This window comes from Branchiostoma belcheri, unplaced genomic scaffold (assembly GCF_001625305.1).
Source record: "Branchiostoma belcheri isolate BF01 breed outbred unplaced genomic scaffold, Haploidv18h27 scaffold31, whole genome shotgun sequence".
NCBI classification, from domain to species: domain Eukaryota; kingdom Metazoa; phylum Chordata; class Leptocardii; order Amphioxiformes; family Branchiostomatidae; genus Branchiostoma; species Branchiostoma belcheri.
This window is the reverse complement of record NW_017803921.1, coordinates 7,344-25,871: the sequence shown is the minus strand read 5'-3', so window position 1 is coordinate 25,871 and position 18,528 is coordinate 7,344. Positions and strand designations below refer to the sequence as shown.

The following is an 18,528-nucleotide window of genomic DNA, read 5'->3' as shown; positions in this document are numbered from 1 at the left end:
TTCCTTTCCTATCGCGGTGTTTTGTTGGAGGAAACGAGGAAGGAGAGGAGAAAGAGGCAGCACCGCCAGGGCAACATTGCGCACAGGTGCACAGGCCATGGCCGTCTGCATCCCTCTTCGCACCCTGCCCAAGCTGACAGAACATTCCACAGAACCGAACGCCTCTCTACTCACTACTAGTCTACCATTGCGAGAAACTCAGTGGTCGACGATGAAAATGAGAGACACGCAATACTGCGTGGCAGGAGCGCACCCAGCGGACATGGCCGGTACTACAGAAGCTCAGGTTCATCACTCTGAAAACGCATCAGGTGCAGATGAGGACGCCTCTGTAGTGCCGCCCCCTCTAACGGATAATGATGTAACTGCAGCTCATGCTGATGAGACAGTCGTGTTAGAAGGCCCGGCGTTTCAAAATACCGAAATTGGCGAGGAAGGTCAAGAAATGCATTACGGTGTAGCCGCAGCAAACACACTGTACCAACAAGGAACAGCTCCGAATCGCAGCACCGCTGGAAATTTCTGCACGACAGACGCCAACCAAATGGAAGAAATGCCCCATGCAATAGCAGCCGAGGCAAACGCACTGTATGTACGGGATTCGACACCGATCGCGAATCGTGGAACTCTCACACGTGAGCGTAGCGCGGAGGCAATTTACGGTGCAACTGTCGAGTAAGCGACCCATCAGTAGTTGTAGTAGTGACAGTAGTCGTAGTAGTAGTAGTTGAAGTAGTAACTTTTGGGATGGTCTATTTCTGCAAAAGGTCGATATGTAATAGGTCATGCTGGAATGGGGAAGAATGTGGAGTAAAATATGCTGTGTTTCCCCCTACCAAAAATGCCAGCATTCCTAGTTTTATTTCTTTCCTCTTTTTTCTACCCTGAAAAGGAGTCTAAAAAAACTACAGACACAGAAAAAAGTTCATAAGGAACTTGTATATTCAGTAAATTAAAAAATATACATTAGGTTTTACCTAAAATTATTTTATTTTCAGATGATTCATATTTGGAAAGTCAAGTCGCATGCTAGTTTTATGGTCACATAAAAAGTCTTCAAACATAATATCAAACTTAATATTCACAAGAGTTATACTTAAATAATTTTATTTCTATTGACCATAAAAATGTATTTGTTCTTTTTAAAAGTTATGGCTTATCCATAAGAAGTATACTAGTACTTAGTCATATTTACCCTTAATAAAAATGTATTTTGTCTGTTTAAAAGTTATACCTTATCCTTGGTATACTCAACTGTAGTCTTTCCCTTCATAATAAAAATTAGTTTTTCTTTCTGTTGAAAAGTTGTTTCATTCCAACTTTGTGACGAATATGTTGATCAGAACAACCAGCATAGAAAACACAATCGCCGCAATATTCGTTGCCTTCAGCATCTCCTCCTGTTTTTTCCTCTTTTCCTCGTCTTTCTCCAACTTCTCGATGTTTGTCGCGCCCTGAACCACCAGCAGACTGAAGATCACCACTTGGAAAACCATGGAGAAGGACAGCAGGGTAACTCGCGCCACCTAGCGGAAAAAGAAATCACTACAATCAAGGACAGACAGTAGTAATCCCAAACCTATACTCAAAAGTTGTCCGTGCTTAGCATTTTGATATTTTTTGCTACTTTTGAACAAGTTTTAGACCATGAGTTCTTATAAAATAGAAGCTTTGAGGAGGCATAACATCATCCTAAACGTAAGAAACAGCTAGCCTCCTTCGCAGAGTTTTTTTTTCGGTGAGCGACGCGAGTTTATGCCACGGGGACGGTTTTGCCGACGAGGGACTTTGCCGGCATATATATATAACTAGCGTCGCTCCCCGAAAAAAACATTAACGCCGCCGCCCCAGAACTCTGCAAAGGAGGCCCATGCAAGAAACAGCAATGTTCAAGACCATCGTCTTCAACTAACTAGTGAAAGTCTACAACATGTTTAAGACGTCCCTTACCTCTAGGTTCGTGAAAGGGTCCGTCTCCCTGCTCTTGAGCAGGTTTGCCATCTGTGACGCGTTACTGGTGAACAGAGCTGTGTCCATCAGACCCTGCACCACGGTCTTTAGCGTCGCGTACGTGTTCACATTACTGATGACGCGACCTAAGGGAAAACGGGAAAAAATATTTACACAGCAAAACTATAGATACATTTGGTACTTTGGTATACTGAGATATATACGCACAATTCTTTTTTCATTCATTGACTGATATGCGTCCAGGGCTGCCCAACTTGACACAGAGTAATACAGTTTAAGGGCTAGACAAAATGACTAGATTTTTGTAGTCTCCATCAGATTCCTTTGCATGCGCAGGCCGCGAATAAATACTAGTAGTAGAAATCGGCCTAAAATGAATGTAGCTGACCAGGGTTCACGGCAAACTGGACCCTCCATGGTCGGACAATTCCCCTGGTTAGGTACACATTCTTTTTAGGCAGATTGCTACTTTTATTCGAGCCTTCCAAAGGAGTCTGATGTTGGTCAGCGCACACCGGATGAAACCTCTATTTTTTCCGACGTCTTTCCAGAACACCCTCCCCCCCTTCCATTGGCGGTCACTGGGTCATTAAACTGGTAATACGATATAAAGCTGACCGAAGCTACTGGGAGGTCACGTTCAAAGCTGAGTTCCAGACACTCAAAGTTGACTGACAGATGGCTTACACGCCGGCGGAGTATTAGCCTCCGTCTGAGAACGCCACTTTGTTTCCAATCCATATATCTGTCAGACAGTTATATGGGGCGAAACGCTAGCTGCGACCCACCAGACGCAGTTTAAACACTACTGTGCAGATTTGATATATACATTGACACACACGGCATATCTCTTTGCGCTGTGTAGCAAATACTAGTATATGTACAGGACAGTAAACTATAAGTATTTCTAGAAGCTGAAGCGGCAGTCTACGGCACAGTTTCGTATATCTAAGCCAGTCGAAGAAATAAAGTGTTTTCTGGGCGCGTGTGCAGAGTGAGGACTGCATCTATGTGCAAAGCTGTGTTTGGAGAAGCCGAAAACAGGAAAGAAAATAAAGTTTTACCCAATAACGCTCCCGAGGGGAGAAGCCATTTCTTGTCTACGATAGTGCAGAAAAAGGAAATTAAAGACATAACGTAAAAAAAAGTAAAAAAAAAACTAACAGACAATTAAAGACATAACGTAAAGAAAACTACTTGACGCTGATTTATAAAAAGAAGTACGCAACGGATCTACATTTCTACACATCGTCGTATATATGTTACTAAAGTCCATATAAACATATTTCCATGTATAAAGTCTATATACATTCATTGTATTTTCACCATGTTTACCGAAAATCCTACCTGTAGGGTTACCATTTTCCGAGTCTGTCTCGCTGGAGTCCTCCCCCCTACCCGGAGGAGAGTCCTCTCCCCCCTCCGCAGGATTGGTAGTTCCGGTGAGAGGTGCCATTTCCACCCTGTCGTTGTGATCGTTCGCCATGTTTTATTCGGCTCGGCTCAGCGTCGACTGTTGTCAACTTGGAGATTAGTTTTGACCTGAAAGTGACATACGCAAACTTCAGCCCGGTATACAGTCTTGACTTGAACTCTGTTAAGTCGTACAAGTTTCTTGGGGTCACATACATCGCACGGTACTATGGAGGGTTTTCGACGGTCGAGAGGAAACAGTTTAATACATTACCCATAGGACCAATAGTGTACTGTCCCCATTGATATAAACGTCCCCATGACATCACCGGTGATGCCATCACCGAAACCGTACTGAGACTGATTTTGACCGGAGCGAGAGAAAGTTCCCTACTTCCTCCCGCGGTACTTCCTCTTTCTCATGCGAGGAACGACCTTAAAAGTGATGACTTCCAACAAAGACATGCAAACAGAATGTGTCAACATCTCACGTCTACGTGCACCTCTACACGGAAACACTGCTTTGATAAGAAGCAGCTGTTTAATGTAGGCTACAGCTTTCAGACCTGTCGTATGTCTTTCTTTCGTGAGTGTTCCCTTCAGTCTCTCCATCTATCTCTCTGTCTATCTACGAATACAGTTTGCCGCTCTGAACTGGTTCCTTTTTAGCGGACCAACTCCCTAGCATGTTTGTAATGATTTGTCTATTTGGCGATTTCTACTCTTTCCTACCACCTCCGAAGCCTGGTAGAGGCTATGGGGATTGGGAGGAAAGCTGCTAATTATTCAGGGGAGAAAATGGAACAAAGCATCGCAGTATGGACACAAAAGCGCCAAAATATCCCGTTTGAATATTAAATGGTTTCCAAACTGTCCCGCGGGACATTGGACAGTAAATCCAACAATGCGGCCGACTGGGTCACATTTTTGGGGCGTGTTATCGTTGGTGTTTGGTTTCCATCAAAAAACGGATTAATTTACATGAAACTCCGAGCAGGGACCAGCTACCCCCTCTTCCCACACACGTACGTACACACACGTCACGTATTATCAAACTTGTTCCTAATCCCTGGTGCAAGCATGTATTTGTCGAGGTTTAACTACTTATTTACTGTGCACTGTGAACCACTATAATTGCTACTGGCTGGATGGAAAGTCGCCTTCATCAGGCCTCCCTACAGTATAGAGGGTAAAGGGTGGTGCTATATTAAAGAGAGTTTGACTGACCAGGAGAGTGAGTTTCATTTCCCCCTCGTACTACACTTAGGCCAACTCCCCTAGCCAATTTTTCTCCCTATTTGCCTAAATTTGACTGTTGTTTAATAGACCCGTGTTGCCTCGTATTGACGGGAGACTAGACAATGCTAGATGGAAAGAGCCAGTGGTTTCCGTGACCTATATATAAAAGGGGGTCAGGCCGACCCTATTCGGTTCAGCAACATGCATCCTCCCCGCTAGTTTCCTGACAACGGAAGTCGCCGTTGACTGCTAAGTACATTCTCTTTGCATGTCCAAGTGTTTGTACACACTTGTATTGACACACCATTCAGGGCGGCCCGTACCGTTAGGTCAACGTTAAATAGTACATTCGAATTCGTACCTACCAACAGTGGCCGAGTGATGTAGCTAGGTTTAATAGCTATGCAGACAGTAACTTTAGTAGCTCTTACCTTCGTTTTTGTGGAGCGTTACAGAGACAACCTTTCTCTGTGGGCGTTGTAGCAGCACAGTGTCAGAGGGCGGCGTTTCTACTGGCGGATATTAAACAAAGCCTACTGGCCTCTCACCGTCAGATGTCGGTATTTATGAATGGGACGGTCCATTATGAAGTGGGGGGGTTCTCAGAAATTGAAACTAAATCATTGAGTTACCATTACAAAAGATTACCATTCTGATAGCCGTTAAACCATCACTATGTCAGACAATTGTGCACTTGTTTGAAGAAATAGGAATCTTTGATGCAGTGGAAACATTATATTATAGAAGAACTGGAATTTCAATGGTCTCTTCCGCTGCTTTTCGTGCGTGTTTGCACGGTCTCCAAATGTGACAATTGCTGTTGTTCACTTTGTAAAGAGGGTTTTTTGGTGACGTCAGCCGCTATTTTTGCCCTGTAGATTAATAGGCGCAACCCGCCCCCAGTGTGTGTCTGAGTACCGGGGAGAAACCGTTAGTGATAGGAGTTATTTCAGGGTAGCAAAACTGGCCTTTTTTCGAGGTCAATTTTCTGGTCATTTTATGAAGTCTTAAAGTTCCATTAACCCTTTCCCATAGCATCTGTGACTGTGAGGCAAAATATCATGGTAACACAAGACGAGTGCAAGTGGCTGCCAGGCATGACCCAAAGGAATGAGTTCAAGACGCATGCGCAACCCAAACCACCGTGACTTCCGGGTTCCTTGGCGACCGAAACTAAGACTTCTCCTTGCGCCAGGCTCACCAAACCACACAGTATGACCCTTTCTTGACCACCATACCAGCTGTACGGATTCTAAAAGGTCTCCTTCTTTTCTTGACACAGAATTAAGGTATAGAGTTTTTCACTTGTCACGAACATACGACCGCTTGTTGTCACTTTCTTCTGCATGCTCCTCGTTTTTCTTGCCCGATTGCATCCATTCCTAGCTCCACTGTTTTTATTCCATTCACTCCTCTGTCGTAATTGCATAGAACCCATGGACTGGAGCTAAAATAGGGATATGTACTCCTCCTGGGCGTTTCTCAAGTTTGTTTTCTGTGTCATTTGACTTGAGTTCGTCCAAAGGCGTCGACCTACAATTTCGGACACTGTATTGTAAAGTGACCAGGTCCTTGTTGTGTGTTATATTAGTTCTCAGACTCTACCCAGTTTCGAGTCGTTATTCTTGTTATAAAGTATGATGTAAGAATGGAAACCGAGATGATCAGTAAAGTGCTTCTAATTTTTCAGGAACTTGGGGATACTGACTGACAACAATGAGTGACGCCAGTACTGTAGCACAGGAAGACAACACTGCCCAGGATTTGGGGGCTAGCGCTAATCCAGGCGAGACACAGCCACATGCTTCGACGTCAGGACAAAGTAGGAGTAGCGGGGAACTAGACTTCCATTCCCCAGCCGAGAGTGAGGAAGACGATACCGACAGCGACGGCAGTAGCAACAACGGTCACGGTAGGGCGGCAGTAGGAATAGCGCCCCCTCTCGGCCAACATGAGAAGTACCACGTTTTCTTCTGCTACAGCAGCGCCGATGCACCATGGGTAAAAGATACGATCCAGAAGCTCGAGTCAGATGAGCTCGGGTTCATGTGTTGTTTCCACGAGCGCGATTTCCTCCCAGGAGTGGCCATTATCGATAACATCGTCCGCTCCATCCACGAGAGCCAGAAGACCGTCTTCGTACTCTCGCGAGATTTCGTCGAGAGCAGGTGGTGCAATTTCGAACGGCAGGTCGTCATGGGTGCCAACCTCAGAGAAGAAAACAAAAAGGTCATACCCGTCATGCTTCGCGAGTGTGACCTGCCTGAGTTCCTTCAACACATGACTTACCTGGAAGTGTGGACTGCGTACTTTTTCGACAGATTCATTGGTGCATTGAAAGGTAATTTTGATATATAATAACGTTAATAATGATAATTGATATGTATGAGAAAATGCTACGATTCCATAGCGAAGGTAAGAGGTCGTGAATCTTGTTCAAAGGGACTTTGTTCACTTTTTTTTTGCCTTATAGAATCTACTTCATCTGATCCAGGCAGTCAGTCGGATTCCCTCTCACCGTTCACCTACAACCCCAGTAAGTATTGATTGTCACATTGATTCAACCGTAATATTCTGTGTGCAATACAATTATAGTAGATGACAAACGTTAACAGATACAATGACATCTCGCTAGTATGTTTTTCATACCAAGTCTTAGTAACATAGTAATACATGTACTTTGTAAATACGGCATTTTTACAGACTTCAACAATGGCCAACAGTTGTTGAGGATCGAGGCGACGGCTGCCTGTTGCCCACCCTGTGCTCAGTTTGACGATCAGATTGTTCCATCTGAACTGAGGTCCCAAGGCATTCGGGTATGGATAGAAACAAACCTTATATCAAAGACTTCAAATGTCCTGAAAGTACATGTGGCATGCTTAAGCTTACACCATAGAATACATGATATGGCGAAGTGACAGTGGAACGTAGGCGGTATATTTCTTGAATAGTAAAGTTCTTTGATAAAAAAAAAATTATTTTTTACGACCCGACGTAAAAGGTGTTACTTGGTGCATAGTGCACTAAAGGTGTTACTTGGTGCATAGTGCACTAAAGGTGTTACATGGTTCACAGTGCACTATGCACCAAGTAACATATAGCGTCAGTGCACAGTAAACCAGTCAGAATTGCCCCGATGAAGATGACAGACGGTCATCGAAACGGTCATCGGCTCGTAAAAAAATAAATGGTTGTGATCGAACTTTGCTATTCATTCGTTTACCAACCTGATGAAATTATTTACGGAGGTACAACTCTTGTAGTCATGGATGGATGTTCATGGTTTTTGGTAGGCGCAAGTTACTATTGGAAAGACGGAGGCCGTTTTTTTGGCCTGTACCAACGTTACTACAGTTGACTTTTTGTGTTTGCTCGTTTGTTTGTGAACAGGATGATTCGAGATGTTGTGGATGGATCGTGAGTTTATAGTTGGGTAGGGATAAGGAATAGGAAGTTAAGTTTGAGTCTTATAGCAGTTTCCTATGTTACGGTGGTGGGCCTTTTGTGTTTGTTGTGTGCGAGTTACTAGTAGTTGGTGACATATACACTACAAGTTGTTGATAGCTGATAGCGTCATAACATTTCCATCTGCAGATACCGAGAAATGATTACCAGGAGGCCATCGGCAAACTGATGGAGACGGCCACGATGTCAGGGTTCAACTGCTGCTCCAGCGAAGCCTTCTTCTGGACACTGGCCTGCATAATCATACTTCCGATATTAGGAAGTTTCCTAGCAATATTCTTAATGGTCCCCTTGGATGATTCTGGTTTCAGTGTAGTCACGGCCAGCCTGTATGCAATATTAGCATTTCTACAAGTGCTTCTTGTGGCACGCTGTGTATCACGTATCAGGGTAGGTTCCAATTTATTCCCTTTATGCTAGCTTCTGTGTAGAATGATTGCCCTTTTGGAAAGTGATAACCAATTTATTTGAATTTCAATCTATATACATCTACATGTATATAGTTATTTGTAAGATTTCATTACTGATTTAAAGCGTGGTACATGAAGATTTTCATTTCTCTACAACAGTATAGCCGGGTTAAGCACTATGTAAGATGAACTTTTTGGTAGTCATTAAGAATGCCATGGCCTCAAAACATGGTCATAAGCTACATTAATTTGATATACTAAATTTCTATTTATATTATTTGTAGCATAAATTCTCACATAAGAGAAAAAAAGTGTATTTGTGTCACGTTAGAACTCTTGTTTCCTGTATTTAAAATTTGCCACCATCCTATGTTCTGTAGGTTGACAGGGCCATGAGGAGGACTCTGGTAGAGGTGAACACCATCCTAGCCAAGTCCCACATCCTTGCGACAGTGACAGGCCGGTGCATATGTTATCCAGTGGCTGTTGTATCCTTTCATACATGTATGAAAGCTATGCTGCAAAAGAAAATTCTTTAGCGTTGAGCTCTGTCAGAAATTGGCTCATCTGGTCTGGTTTTCACACCCAATCAAGCATAAGCGGTTATTGGTGACGATAATGATCAAATATTACTGGACAATTCTGCAATTGATAATCACGCACTTTTCTATTTATCGCCAAAGATCTAGATGCTTAAACACTATCTATGGATTTGCCTTGGTTAATAAATCCGTTGATGTTTCTTACACGGTGTTTATGCAGCTCCAAACTATCATTAATTTTAGACTATAGCCTGGCAACGATTTTGTCCTTACATTGACAACCAGCTCCATTTTGTGTACTTCGAGAGAGGGTCTTGTCTGGTAAGTTTCAGTGAGTGCATGTAACTTTAATGTTTATTTTGGTCATGAAAACGTCCTTCATAAAATCTAATATTTTTTCTCGTTAACATTTGTCACCGTTGTTATAGATGAAGTTACTAGAAGACCTGATGGCGAGGAGCGGATCTGCAGCAGTCATGACGGGCCACACTCAAGCAGACTTCACGGATCCATCGTCATCATCAAACATGGACGATTCACCGCCGGTATGTTGCCATCAATCTCACTAATACGCCAAAAAGCAGTTACTCAAGCAACTGGATATGATTTTAGAAACGTCAGACGTTTCGGCTAGAATCCATATGCATGAATAGTTTGTGCTAGAATCAATGAATAGTTTGTGCTTATAAACCTGCATTTCTCCTCTGGTATCCAGTCACTGACGATAGCTAGTGGATTCTAGCTGAAACGTCTGACGTTTCCAAAATCATATCCAGTTGCTTGAGTAACTGTTTTTGGCGTATCTTATTACTAGTACCTGGATGTCTAACCTTCATCGACGAATCTCACTACTAGTATATTTCCATACAATTTGCCATTTGCAGTAAAATTGTTCTGATAAGGCCACACCAATTTAATTTGTTGGTTCTCGGATTTTTTCTGAAAAAAATATGAAGCGATCGGTGAAAAAGTGAAAATAAAAACAGGTGTACGCATTCTATTATAGCCCCAAATACTACGATTGGAGCCGTGAAGTCAACACAAATTTCAAATAATTAATAATTTGATAATAATAAAAATTTATAAATTTGTAAATTTATACATTTTAAATAATTAATAATTAATGATTCTAAACAACGAATTTTGAACTTATAATCAAACCACTGCATTGATAGATGGTAAAACTGCAACAGCTAGGAAGAAAGAGACTTTGGGAGCAAAATATGAGCATTTTTAAGTTGATTCCTAACCAGAATCTTAATTTGACATCTTTTTTAAAGCATTTCTTGTTTTAACTGATACAGGGGTCCGATGGTGCGTCGTCGTCTTGTGTTGTACCGATAGACGTGGATGATGCCGCTCCCCTTTTGTCAGAAGCGGGTGGAGACGCAGATTTCAACGGGGGCAACTCATCACAAACCTCCCGCATGTCTGAACTGAAAGTACGTGTACTGCATACAAAGACCAGACCAGCTCGCCCTTCGTACAAAGTATCTTTTAGACTGATCACATGTTATATACGTATAGTGTGTTTCATTGCTTGCTGGTCCTTTTCCGGATATTTGGAATTGGCACTTGGGCAAGATTTTGCACACTTGCCATACGTTAACATGTTAAGTGCGGTGACATCTTTAAAGTTATCTGTTTTTAATAGAAACCATTTGCCACTGTAGGCTGAAGCGGAGGCCCTGCTGCTGAACTACAGTGAGCTGTACGTGCGGCTCCTGGTCACCAAGAACCTGCCGCAGCCCCGCCGGTCCCGCGGGCACACCCAGCAGGGCGCCTGTCTCTGTCAGCTGGTGGAGCTGCACCAGTTCGGCTGGAAACTGGACCGGGAGGAGACCTCGATCGTCTGATGCCAACTGGACCTGTCTCTCTCTCTCTGTCCCTTTCCCACTGTCTCTTTCTCTCACTCTCTCTCTCTCTCTCTCACTCTCTCTCTCTGTATACTAGTATATATATATGGTTAGTCATTGGTTGCTTTATAATTGGTTCCTTGATAATTGGTTGCTTAGTAATTTGTTGCTTGCTTGCTTGCTTGCTTGCTTGCTTGCTTGCTTGCTTGCTTGCTTGCTTGCTTGCTTGCTTGCTTGCTTGCTTGCTTGCTTGCTTGCTTGCTTGTTTGGTTGGTTGATTAGCTCTTATGAATAATAATCAAGGATATGGATCAAGTAAATATTTTTACTATAATATGATTAATATTTTGCGATGACATGATTGTGAGATGACATTGCACTATAATTGTTCTGTCTACCAATCAGCTATGAATGGAAATCAATTTACTGTCATATACTTACATCTATTTCTACATTTGTGATAATGCGTATAAAGTAATAATTGCTGCTTATTACCCGCCTGATTATGATGACAAATTAGCATGAAGTCATATCTATATTTGTGATTATGCGTATAAAGTAATAATTACTGCTGATTACACGCATGATTATGATGAAAAATTAGCTTTTAATCATATTATCTATTTCTATATTTGTGATTAGGTGTAGAAAGCTGATTGTATTACTGTTGATTGCACGCCTGATTATGATGACAAAGTAGCATCGCATGATATGATGATTGTATATACAGACTCTATATAGACTGGGCTGCCAATGATGATGATATACAGACTGCATGTTATCCAGTCTTTTAGAATCTTAAGTAAATTCTGTTAAGATCTCCCTACATGACAAAAACGCATGGAAATTTCACTATTTCTAACATCTGCGCCACTCCGTAGCTAATTTGCATGTATATGAGCCCCGAAGGGCCTTGTACCTGTCAAACCAGTCTGACCGGCTGAGTTCTAAGACAAATAAAACCTCCTGTTCGAGTGACTCGTGATCAGCGTACTTCAGCGTCTATTGCGTGCTGAACCAACTTACGTGTACATCATCGTAGTGAGACCACAACTGATCATCTGTATTACCACACAATGTAAGTATTGGGTATTTTGTACCTATGAAATTCTTGCTATACATACTTTACTTTTCATGTGATTTTCTTGTTATGATACTGTGTATGCACGCCTGATGCTGTGTTTAGATTCCCATTTTAATAACCAACATGGTCGCTGAGTATTCAAGTTATGATTATTATGAAGTCAGTGAATAGCCTATATATACTTTACTGGTGTCTACCATAATGTTGATTATGTTTGTTTTATTATTGAGATTTGATTGGTGCACACGTGGTTGTTACAGTTGCTTTTTTCCCTAGATAACACTTAACCTGATCAGTCAATTCCCTGTCAATTACAAACAGAAACATTCGCGATGTTTAAGGGTGTAGAAGAGCACAACAGTGACGAGACAACACCTCTTGTTCCGGGTCAGTCGGGCACAAACGATGGTACTTTCTTCCTATCTACTTCTAAGCGTACATTATATAACTACTGGTTTCTTCAGTAAGGGTTTATTAATTCATATGCCTTCACCTGTGAAAAATACAATATTAGAAAAGCCTCTTCAGAGAATGAAAAGAAATCTAGCGATTTCGCCCCCACCCTTAGCGATTTCGCCCCCCACCAAAATATCAGTAAATCTCGCTAGCGATCTCACCCCCACTGGAGGGCGAAATCGCTGGGGGGGGGGGCGAGATGCTGTGGCACCGGCAACCGTAAAACGCTTAAATCAGGCTAGGGTACTACCAGTGAACCCAATGGTTCAAATCTGACTCCATTCTGTATGTCATTTCAGTCTCGACAGCGATTCAGAACATGAAACGAAACTCACAAACGTACAAGGGACAGAAGACGATTCACGAGACGGTTCAGAACACAGCTCTGTTCAGCACGAACGTGGCGCAGTTAGTCGCGATACTGAGGGAAAACCAGGACGTGTCGAGTCTCACCACTATGCAGGTAAAGCCCCTGGCACATATAGCCGAATATAGCCTAGCATGGGTGCCAGACCGACAGCATGCACAGGATAATAACATTGAGCCTAGTGTGCTTCGGGTCGGGTCTGGCACCCAGGCTAAATACGGCCTCCCAAGGACATTATCCTTGGGCCTTCCGAACACTGCAGAACTCTGCCCAACCATGAGTAGGTTGGGGGCAAGGTCAGCTCTGGCCGTTGGCTGTAGTTCGGCGAGGTCGGCTACTGTTCGGCTGCACTATATGATGTTTCAAAATGTTAAAAGAATCGGGTGTGGACGGGAGGTTGGGCTACGGTTGACTAGTGTTCGGGAGTGGGTCAACCATTGTTAGGGACGTGTTTCGGGGGGTTAAACTTTGATTCTATTTGATTCTAGATGGCGCGACTGGTCCTCCTCGGAGCGTCTGTCCTGTTCCAGGTCGTCATTTACATACTGCTCCTGCTGCAGGGGAAGACATTGGTGAAGAAGGAACACGAATATACCCTCCCGGGACAGAGACAGGAGGACAAACAGAAGTTGAGGACGAAGAACAAAGCCGCCATTGTGTTTTCTGTACTCGTGCTGGGCGCAAACTTCGCCCTGACTCAGCTGACTGAGTCGTGAACATCAAATACGCTATCTGTTGTGTAGATGAGAGACGAGATGATGTCTTGTGATAATTAATTAATGTGTTTACTTCCGGAGAAGGAGATATATTTCTGCGGTGAGACATTGTTTTGATTTTTGTTTGTGTTCGCAGCTAGTTGCCACGGAGGGCTCGGCGAATTTCTTTAATTTTAGTTATTGGGGTCCAGATGATGTGTTTTTTAATGCAATATTGTATCTGTATTAAGAGATAGGGGAATTCTTTTTACACAACCAATGAATCTCACCACGCTGACGTTTCGGTGTCTGTCAGACACCTTCTTCAGAGCTTCTGACTGGAGTACTGCATAGTAGTAGTAGTAGTTCACTGTGTTCTGCTGCTGCAGTAGCTCTGCATCCTGCAGCATCAATCAGTCTTTCTTCAGTTCTCTCCACTTTGTCCTGTTCATCGCGAGCCTCCTGAGCTCCTGGAGTTTTCTTTCTGACCGCAATGGTCCTAGTCCTCTTTCCTTGAGGTCTGCCCTCAGCAGACTTAGTAGGTTACTGCAGTGCCTTCCCTTTCTGGGTCTGTAAGTATTAGATCCTACCAGGGCGAAGGTCAAGGCTTGCTGTGCAGGTGTATCTGTCGGCATTCTTAGTGTCCGAACATGGTCCATCTTGCACATTTCACTTTAGTTGACAACGGGCCTGTATTGCACAGTTTGTACAGTGCTTTGTTTGAGATTAGACTGTTTGGCCATCGATGTCCTGTGATTGTTCTTAGATGTTTCCGGTGGCAGGCATCTAGCTTGTCTATTGCTGTCTGTGGTGCTGCCCAACTGTTGCAGTTGTAGAGCATGATTGACACGCAGGTGGCATTGTACAGTTGCAGCTTCTTTTTTAATGGAATTTTTGATCTCGCCGCTATATGTAGTCGATGTAGGTTACATATAGCGGCTACATATAGCCGGCTACATATAGCGGCGAGATGCAGTACTCCAGACAGAAGCTCTGAAGAAGGTGTCTGACAGACACCGAAACGTCAGCGTGGTGAGATTCATTGCTTGTGTAAAAAGAATTCCCCTATATCTCTTATGTTTTACCAACCTGATGAAATTATTTTCGGTTGTACATGTATCTGTATTTTCTGGTATTTGGGGTTGGGTGTTGATGAGGCATATCCGCATTAACATAAGTTATCTTTATGTTAAAACATACAAGACAGCAGAAAATGAGTTTTTTTCCTTTGTTTCCTCAATAAAGCCAACAGTTTACTGAGAACGTGGCCAAATTATACTATTTCTCTCAGTCGATGGGTACGAAAGAATTTTGAATGCCTGATTTTTACATACAGCGAATCCTGTTTCGATGAATCCAACACCTATGATAAGTTTACTTACTCCAAGAAAGGTGACATTTGCAAATCAAATGCATAATGTTCACATGGTCTAGCATAGCAAACTACGGCTGGGCTTATTTTTACTCAGACACAATCATAATATTATATATGATGACCAGCCCCTCCAGCGTCCCTCCACTTTGCAACATAATGTATTCCAACACCATATATAGTGACAAGCACCCTGAGGTCGGCTCAGACGCTTTGCTACATTAATGTAATCCAACACCAGTTACGGTGGTTACATCCGTCTTGTCCAGGCGATTGACCTTTAATTATAAGCTATTTGATTGGACCTGCCATGAAACAATATAAACAATATTTTCTTTCTGCAGGGGTGAACACATAATGTAAGATTCGTTCTCCAATACATGGCCATATGACAGTGATATGTCCAATCCCATGTATAAAATAATTTAACGTCTCTGGTATTTTCTGTTGTCGACCATCTTTTTACCATGAACTCATGACCTCTGCTACCTGTATCCAGTTCATTCTAGTTGCGTTATAGCGAAGTTTATGACCAGCACCAGTCCCGTGAAGACCATGGCCACCTTGTTGGTGTTCCTGAGCTTCTGTTTGTCCTGGTTCCTGTGCTCGGCCTGGGTGTACTCCTCCTTCTTCCTCACGCGTGTCTTGCCCTGCAGTAGCAGCAGCACGTAGATCACACCTTGGAAGAAAAGGGAGAACGCCAGGAGAGCCATCCGGGCGATCTAAAAGGGTCAAGCACATATGACGTCTCTTTGTTATTTGTTTCGTTCGAGCCTTTGGTTATACAAGAAATACAAGTTCTGAAATCGCTTTTCAATGAGGCCTTGAGGAAAGAGGTCAAAATACAAGTCTAGATCTGGGCCTAGTAATAGAGACACGGATCAACCAGATCAACATCGGATTAACACCGGTTTAACACTGGATCAACGATCTAGTGTTGATCCGGTTGACCCTCTGGGATTAAATGTACTACATGAGTAGCTCTACCGTTTGTTGAGTCTTTTGTGAATATCCTAAAATATATCTATATTCCTCTTAGTTTGATGCTCAGATCCAAGTCCTTACGGTGAAAGGATCGGATAGTAGTGGCTAGGATTACCTTCTTTTGCGTTGGATAGAGATCAGCATGTAATGCCCTACCACCACGAGTTCAATCTGTAACGTGTTTCTAAATCGACTTGAAGGTGTTTTACGTCACCTGTGGCCCGGTGAGAGCGGCCTCCTCTGTCCCCTTCACCAGTGTGATCATCTGTGCTGCATTACTGGTGAGCAGGGCGGTGTTCTGTAGGCCCTCGTGCATCGTCTTCTGTCCCTTGTAGGTATGAGTGTTCTCTGCCAGGTCCTGCGTAGTTCTCTTGGCTAAACAAACAAATGAACGGGGAGACCATTTGATTTTTTTTAATTCTATCTTCCTGTCACTCCACCGCATTAAACTACACGACGAAGCAAACACGCACATACATACATACATACACACACATGCATACACACACACATACACACACACACACACTCACACATACACACACACACTCACACAAACACACACAAATACACACACACACACAAATACACACACACACACACAAATACACACACAAATACACACACACACACACACAAATACACACACACACACACACAAATACACACACACACACAAATACACACACACACACACAAATACACACACAAACACACACACACACACACACAAATACACACACACACAAATACACACACACACACACACACACACACACACACACACACACACACACACACACACACACACACACACACACACACACAAATACACACACACACACACACACACTACCTATCCCTTGACCTCCCACAATACCTACATGTAAGTGCCCGGTGTCAAGCCAAATACATGATCCTGCCAAATAAATTACCCCGACACTACTTCGGGGTTTCCAATATATCTGAGACAAGGAGTGGGAGGGGGTTGATGTGGGAGACTAAACCTATCCTAACCCTAATCGTAAGTCTAAACCTAGCCCTGAACAATGTTCCCAACCCTAACCCTAGCCCTAAACACCTGACCTCTCACGTATGTGGCAGCTCAAGGATTTGGCTCAACACCGGGGGTAAAAATTAACCCTACCCTTTTCCTTCAGCCCCTGCAGACGGCCCGGTATGAGTGCGCTGGTCTCAGACTGCTGGACCTTCACGGCAGGAACAGCAGCGGGATCCTCAAGCTCAGTCATGATCAAACTTCACTCGGTAGATCTACAGCAAAAGTCATGTCAATCATAATGATCAATTATTCTGTAAAAAAAACTTTAAACTGTTCTCTAACTCGGAGAATCACTCATTGAAATTTTCGACCGAATCACTTCTTCAGCTTTTTGACCAAATCGATCGATTGATTGTAACTAAATTGAAGAATTTGCAAAGACCCCTGACCTACCTCCACTTGACCTCTTGAAAAACGGCTTTAGGCCGAAGAGTTGTACTGATGCACATATGTACTGTACATTTCAAGGTTAAATAAAGGTTGAAAAAAATTATGGTCACTTCTTTCATGTGTGGCGTCAGCAATGGGTCAAAGTTCGTCGGAAGTCGATATCGCCCCTCGTCTTGGTTGAGCGAAAAAATTGTTATCAACCTTGTAACATCTTGCTTTCTATTATGAATTCATACTCGAAGTACAATTTTAGATTGTAGTCTAGCACAGAATCCATCTTGCTTGCGTTTGTGTTTGCCCATTTTGTTAACAAATCGTTGATCACTTCAAGGATATGACAGCGGATCCATAGTTTTACTGTCAAACATGTTGACAGGAAAAAAACACCCCCGGCCCACTCAAACCAGCAGAGTGGAACAGTCCTTTCACCAATTGCAGACACCCCAGTTCTGAAACCGGTCCATCGGCCTGTGCCCTAGGGTAGCGCTAGGGAGTATTGTATGGCCAAAACGAAGGGCATCTTGCTAATTTACGAAGTACAGTAAAGCACACCACCATATTTTGATTTGTGGTTAGGCTTGGATCTTTTTTTTACAAAAGACAAACCCCTTTGTACCATATATAGAGCAATACGATCCCCCATGCACTTCTGTTGTACTTTTATTCTCCTGTTTAAGTCTTTAATATCGCAGTTGTGCGATCAGCACGTAGCTATAGCTTACAAATTTTCTCATGTCTAAAATGGGAAAGGTGCAAGCACACTATATACTCCTTTTACTGCTGTGCACGATTTTGCACGACAATTTCTCGATCATTTCACATGCTTTAACGCCTAACGATGGTACTCAAAAGATCATGACCGACTCAATCGGATAACAGTGCACATAACACTAAAACAAAACAAACAAGTGCTTCTGCAAAAGCTGACCATTTTCGCCGCTTACAGGCTTACAGTTTTTACGAACATTTTCCCCATCCTAGCATTTCAATTTACCTAAGTTATATAAATGGTTCTAGTTCTCATCAACATTGTATATAATGAGAGAACATGCACTTCTATATTTCAACTCTTTAAGTTTAAAACATTACAAAAATCAAGTATATAACAGTTTATAAACTGTTTTCTCTCTTTTAAGAGTCTTTTTTAACAGAATAAAAAAAATGAGACACAAAAGTACATTTTAACTTAAATTATAAGTAACGTTAATATATATATATATA

General features: G+C 42.7%; 4 protein-coding genes across 7 annotated transcripts in view; 2 read left to right on the top strand and 2 right to left on the bottom strand.

The window, feature by feature from the left end:
- Positions 1-687: 687 nt before the first annotated feature.
- Positions 688-5,188, bottom strand: LOC109474692 (ninjurin-2-like). Of its 3 annotated transcripts, none has more exons than XM_019775040.1 (5): positions 5,055-5,188; positions 3,319-3,513; positions 3,036-3,071; positions 1,951-2,096; positions 688-1,526 (listed from the first exon to the last, which is right to left on the bottom strand). In XM_019775040.1, the coding sequence occupies exons 2-5, from the start codon at positions 3,455-3,457 to the stop codon at positions 1,311-1,313; spliced, it is 537 nt and encodes a 178-aa protein (XP_019630599.1). In that variant the 5' UTR covers positions 3,458-3,513; positions 5,055-5,188; the 3' UTR covers positions 688-1,310. The 3 variants fall into 3 exon arrangements, with proteins under 3 accessions (XP_019630599.1, XP_019630600.1, XP_019630601.1); XM_019775041.1 differs by having other exon boundaries at positions 3,319-3,515; positions 5,061-5,188; XM_019775042.1 differs by lacking the exon at positions 3,036-3,071.
- A 583-nt stretch (positions 5,189-5,771) lies between these two features.
- LOC109474514 lies at positions 5,772-10,906 on the top strand. The gene is made up of 10 exons (XM_019774807.1): positions 5,772-5,912; positions 6,314-6,964; positions 7,097-7,159; positions 7,327-7,442; positions 8,221-8,481; positions 8,882-8,989; positions 9,329-9,364; positions 9,472-9,588; positions 10,348-10,485; positions 10,717-10,906. The coding sequence occupies exons 2-10, from the start codon at positions 6,340-6,342 to the stop codon at positions 10,897-10,899; spliced, it is 1,647 nt and encodes a 548-aa protein (XP_019630366.1). The 5' UTR covers positions 5,772-5,912; positions 6,314-6,339; the 3' UTR covers positions 10,900-10,906.
- Positions 10,907-11,793: 887 nt separating this feature from the next.
- On the top strand, positions 11,794-13,731 carry LOC109474689. The gene is made up of 4 exons (XM_019775038.1): positions 11,794-11,977; positions 12,305-12,391; positions 12,739-12,902; positions 13,295-13,731. The coding sequence occupies exons 2-4, from the start codon at positions 12,316-12,318 to the stop codon at positions 13,520-13,522; spliced, it is 468 nt and encodes a 155-aa protein (XP_019630597.1). The 5' UTR covers positions 11,794-11,977; positions 12,305-12,315; the 3' UTR covers positions 13,523-13,731.
- Positions 13,732-15,316: 1,585 nt separating this feature from the next.
- LOC109474518 overlaps positions 15,317-18,528 on the bottom strand; it is a 5,214-nt gene continuing 2,002 nt past the window's right edge. The window contains exons 1-4 of one of the 2 annotated variants that reach the window (XM_019774812.1): positions 17,311-17,381; positions 17,005-17,129; positions 16,072-16,232; positions 15,317-15,595 (exon numbers count right to left, since the gene is read on the bottom strand). In XM_019774812.1, the coding sequence (XP_019630371.1) occupies positions 15,374-15,595; positions 16,072-16,232; positions 17,005-17,107 (486 nt within the window). In that variant the 5' untranslated portion in view covers positions 17,108-17,129; positions 17,311-17,381 and the 3' untranslated portion in view covers positions 15,317-15,373. Of the gene's footprint in view, positions 15,596-16,071; positions 16,233-17,004; positions 17,130-17,310; positions 17,382-18,528 lie in introns of those variants that run through there. The other variant, XM_019774811.1, reaches the window with a different exon arrangement.

What these genes read in the sequence shown, in the direction of transcription:
- LOC109474692 (XM_019775040.1), bottom strand. Translation starts at nt 3,457, where the DNA reads ATGGCGAACGATCACAACGACAGGGTGGAAATGGCACCTCTCACCGGA. An exon ending in GGAAAATGGTAACCCTACAG is followed by an intron (nt 3,072 to 3,318) that starts GTAGGATTTTCG and finishes GCACTATCGTAG; the next exon opens with ACAAGAAATGGCTTCTCCCC. An exon ending in ACCCTTTCACGAACCTAGAG is followed by an intron (nt 1,527 to 1,950) that starts GTAAGGGACGTC and finishes TTTTTCCGCTAG; the next exon opens with GTGGCGCGAGTTACCCTGCT.
- LOC109474514 (XM_019774807.1), top strand. Translation starts at nt 6,340, where the DNA reads ATGAGTGACGCCAGTACTGTAGCACAGGAAGACAACACTGCCCAGGAT. An exon ending in TGAGGTCCCAAGGCATTCGG is followed by an intron (nt 7,443 to 8,220) that starts GTATGGATAGAA and finishes TTCCATCTGCAG; the next exon opens with ATACCGAGAAATGATTACCA. An exon ending in GCTGTGTATCACGTATCAGG is followed by an intron (nt 8,482 to 8,881) that starts GTAGGTTCCAAT and finishes TATGTTCTGTAG; the next exon opens with GTTGACAGGGCCATGAGGAG.
- LOC109474689 (XM_019775038.1), top strand. Translation starts at nt 12,316, where the DNA reads ATGTTTAAGGGTGTAGAAGAGCACAACAGTGACGAGACAACACCTCTT. An exon ending in TCAGTCGGGCACAAACGATG is followed by an intron (nt 12,392 to 12,738) that starts GTACTTTCTTCC and finishes ATGTCATTTCAG; the next exon opens with TCTCGACAGCGATTCAGAAC. An exon ending in CGAGTCTCACCACTATGCAG is followed by an intron (nt 12,903 to 13,294) that starts GTAAAGCCCCTG and finishes ATTTGATTCTAG; the next exon opens with ATGGCGCGACTGGTCCTCCT.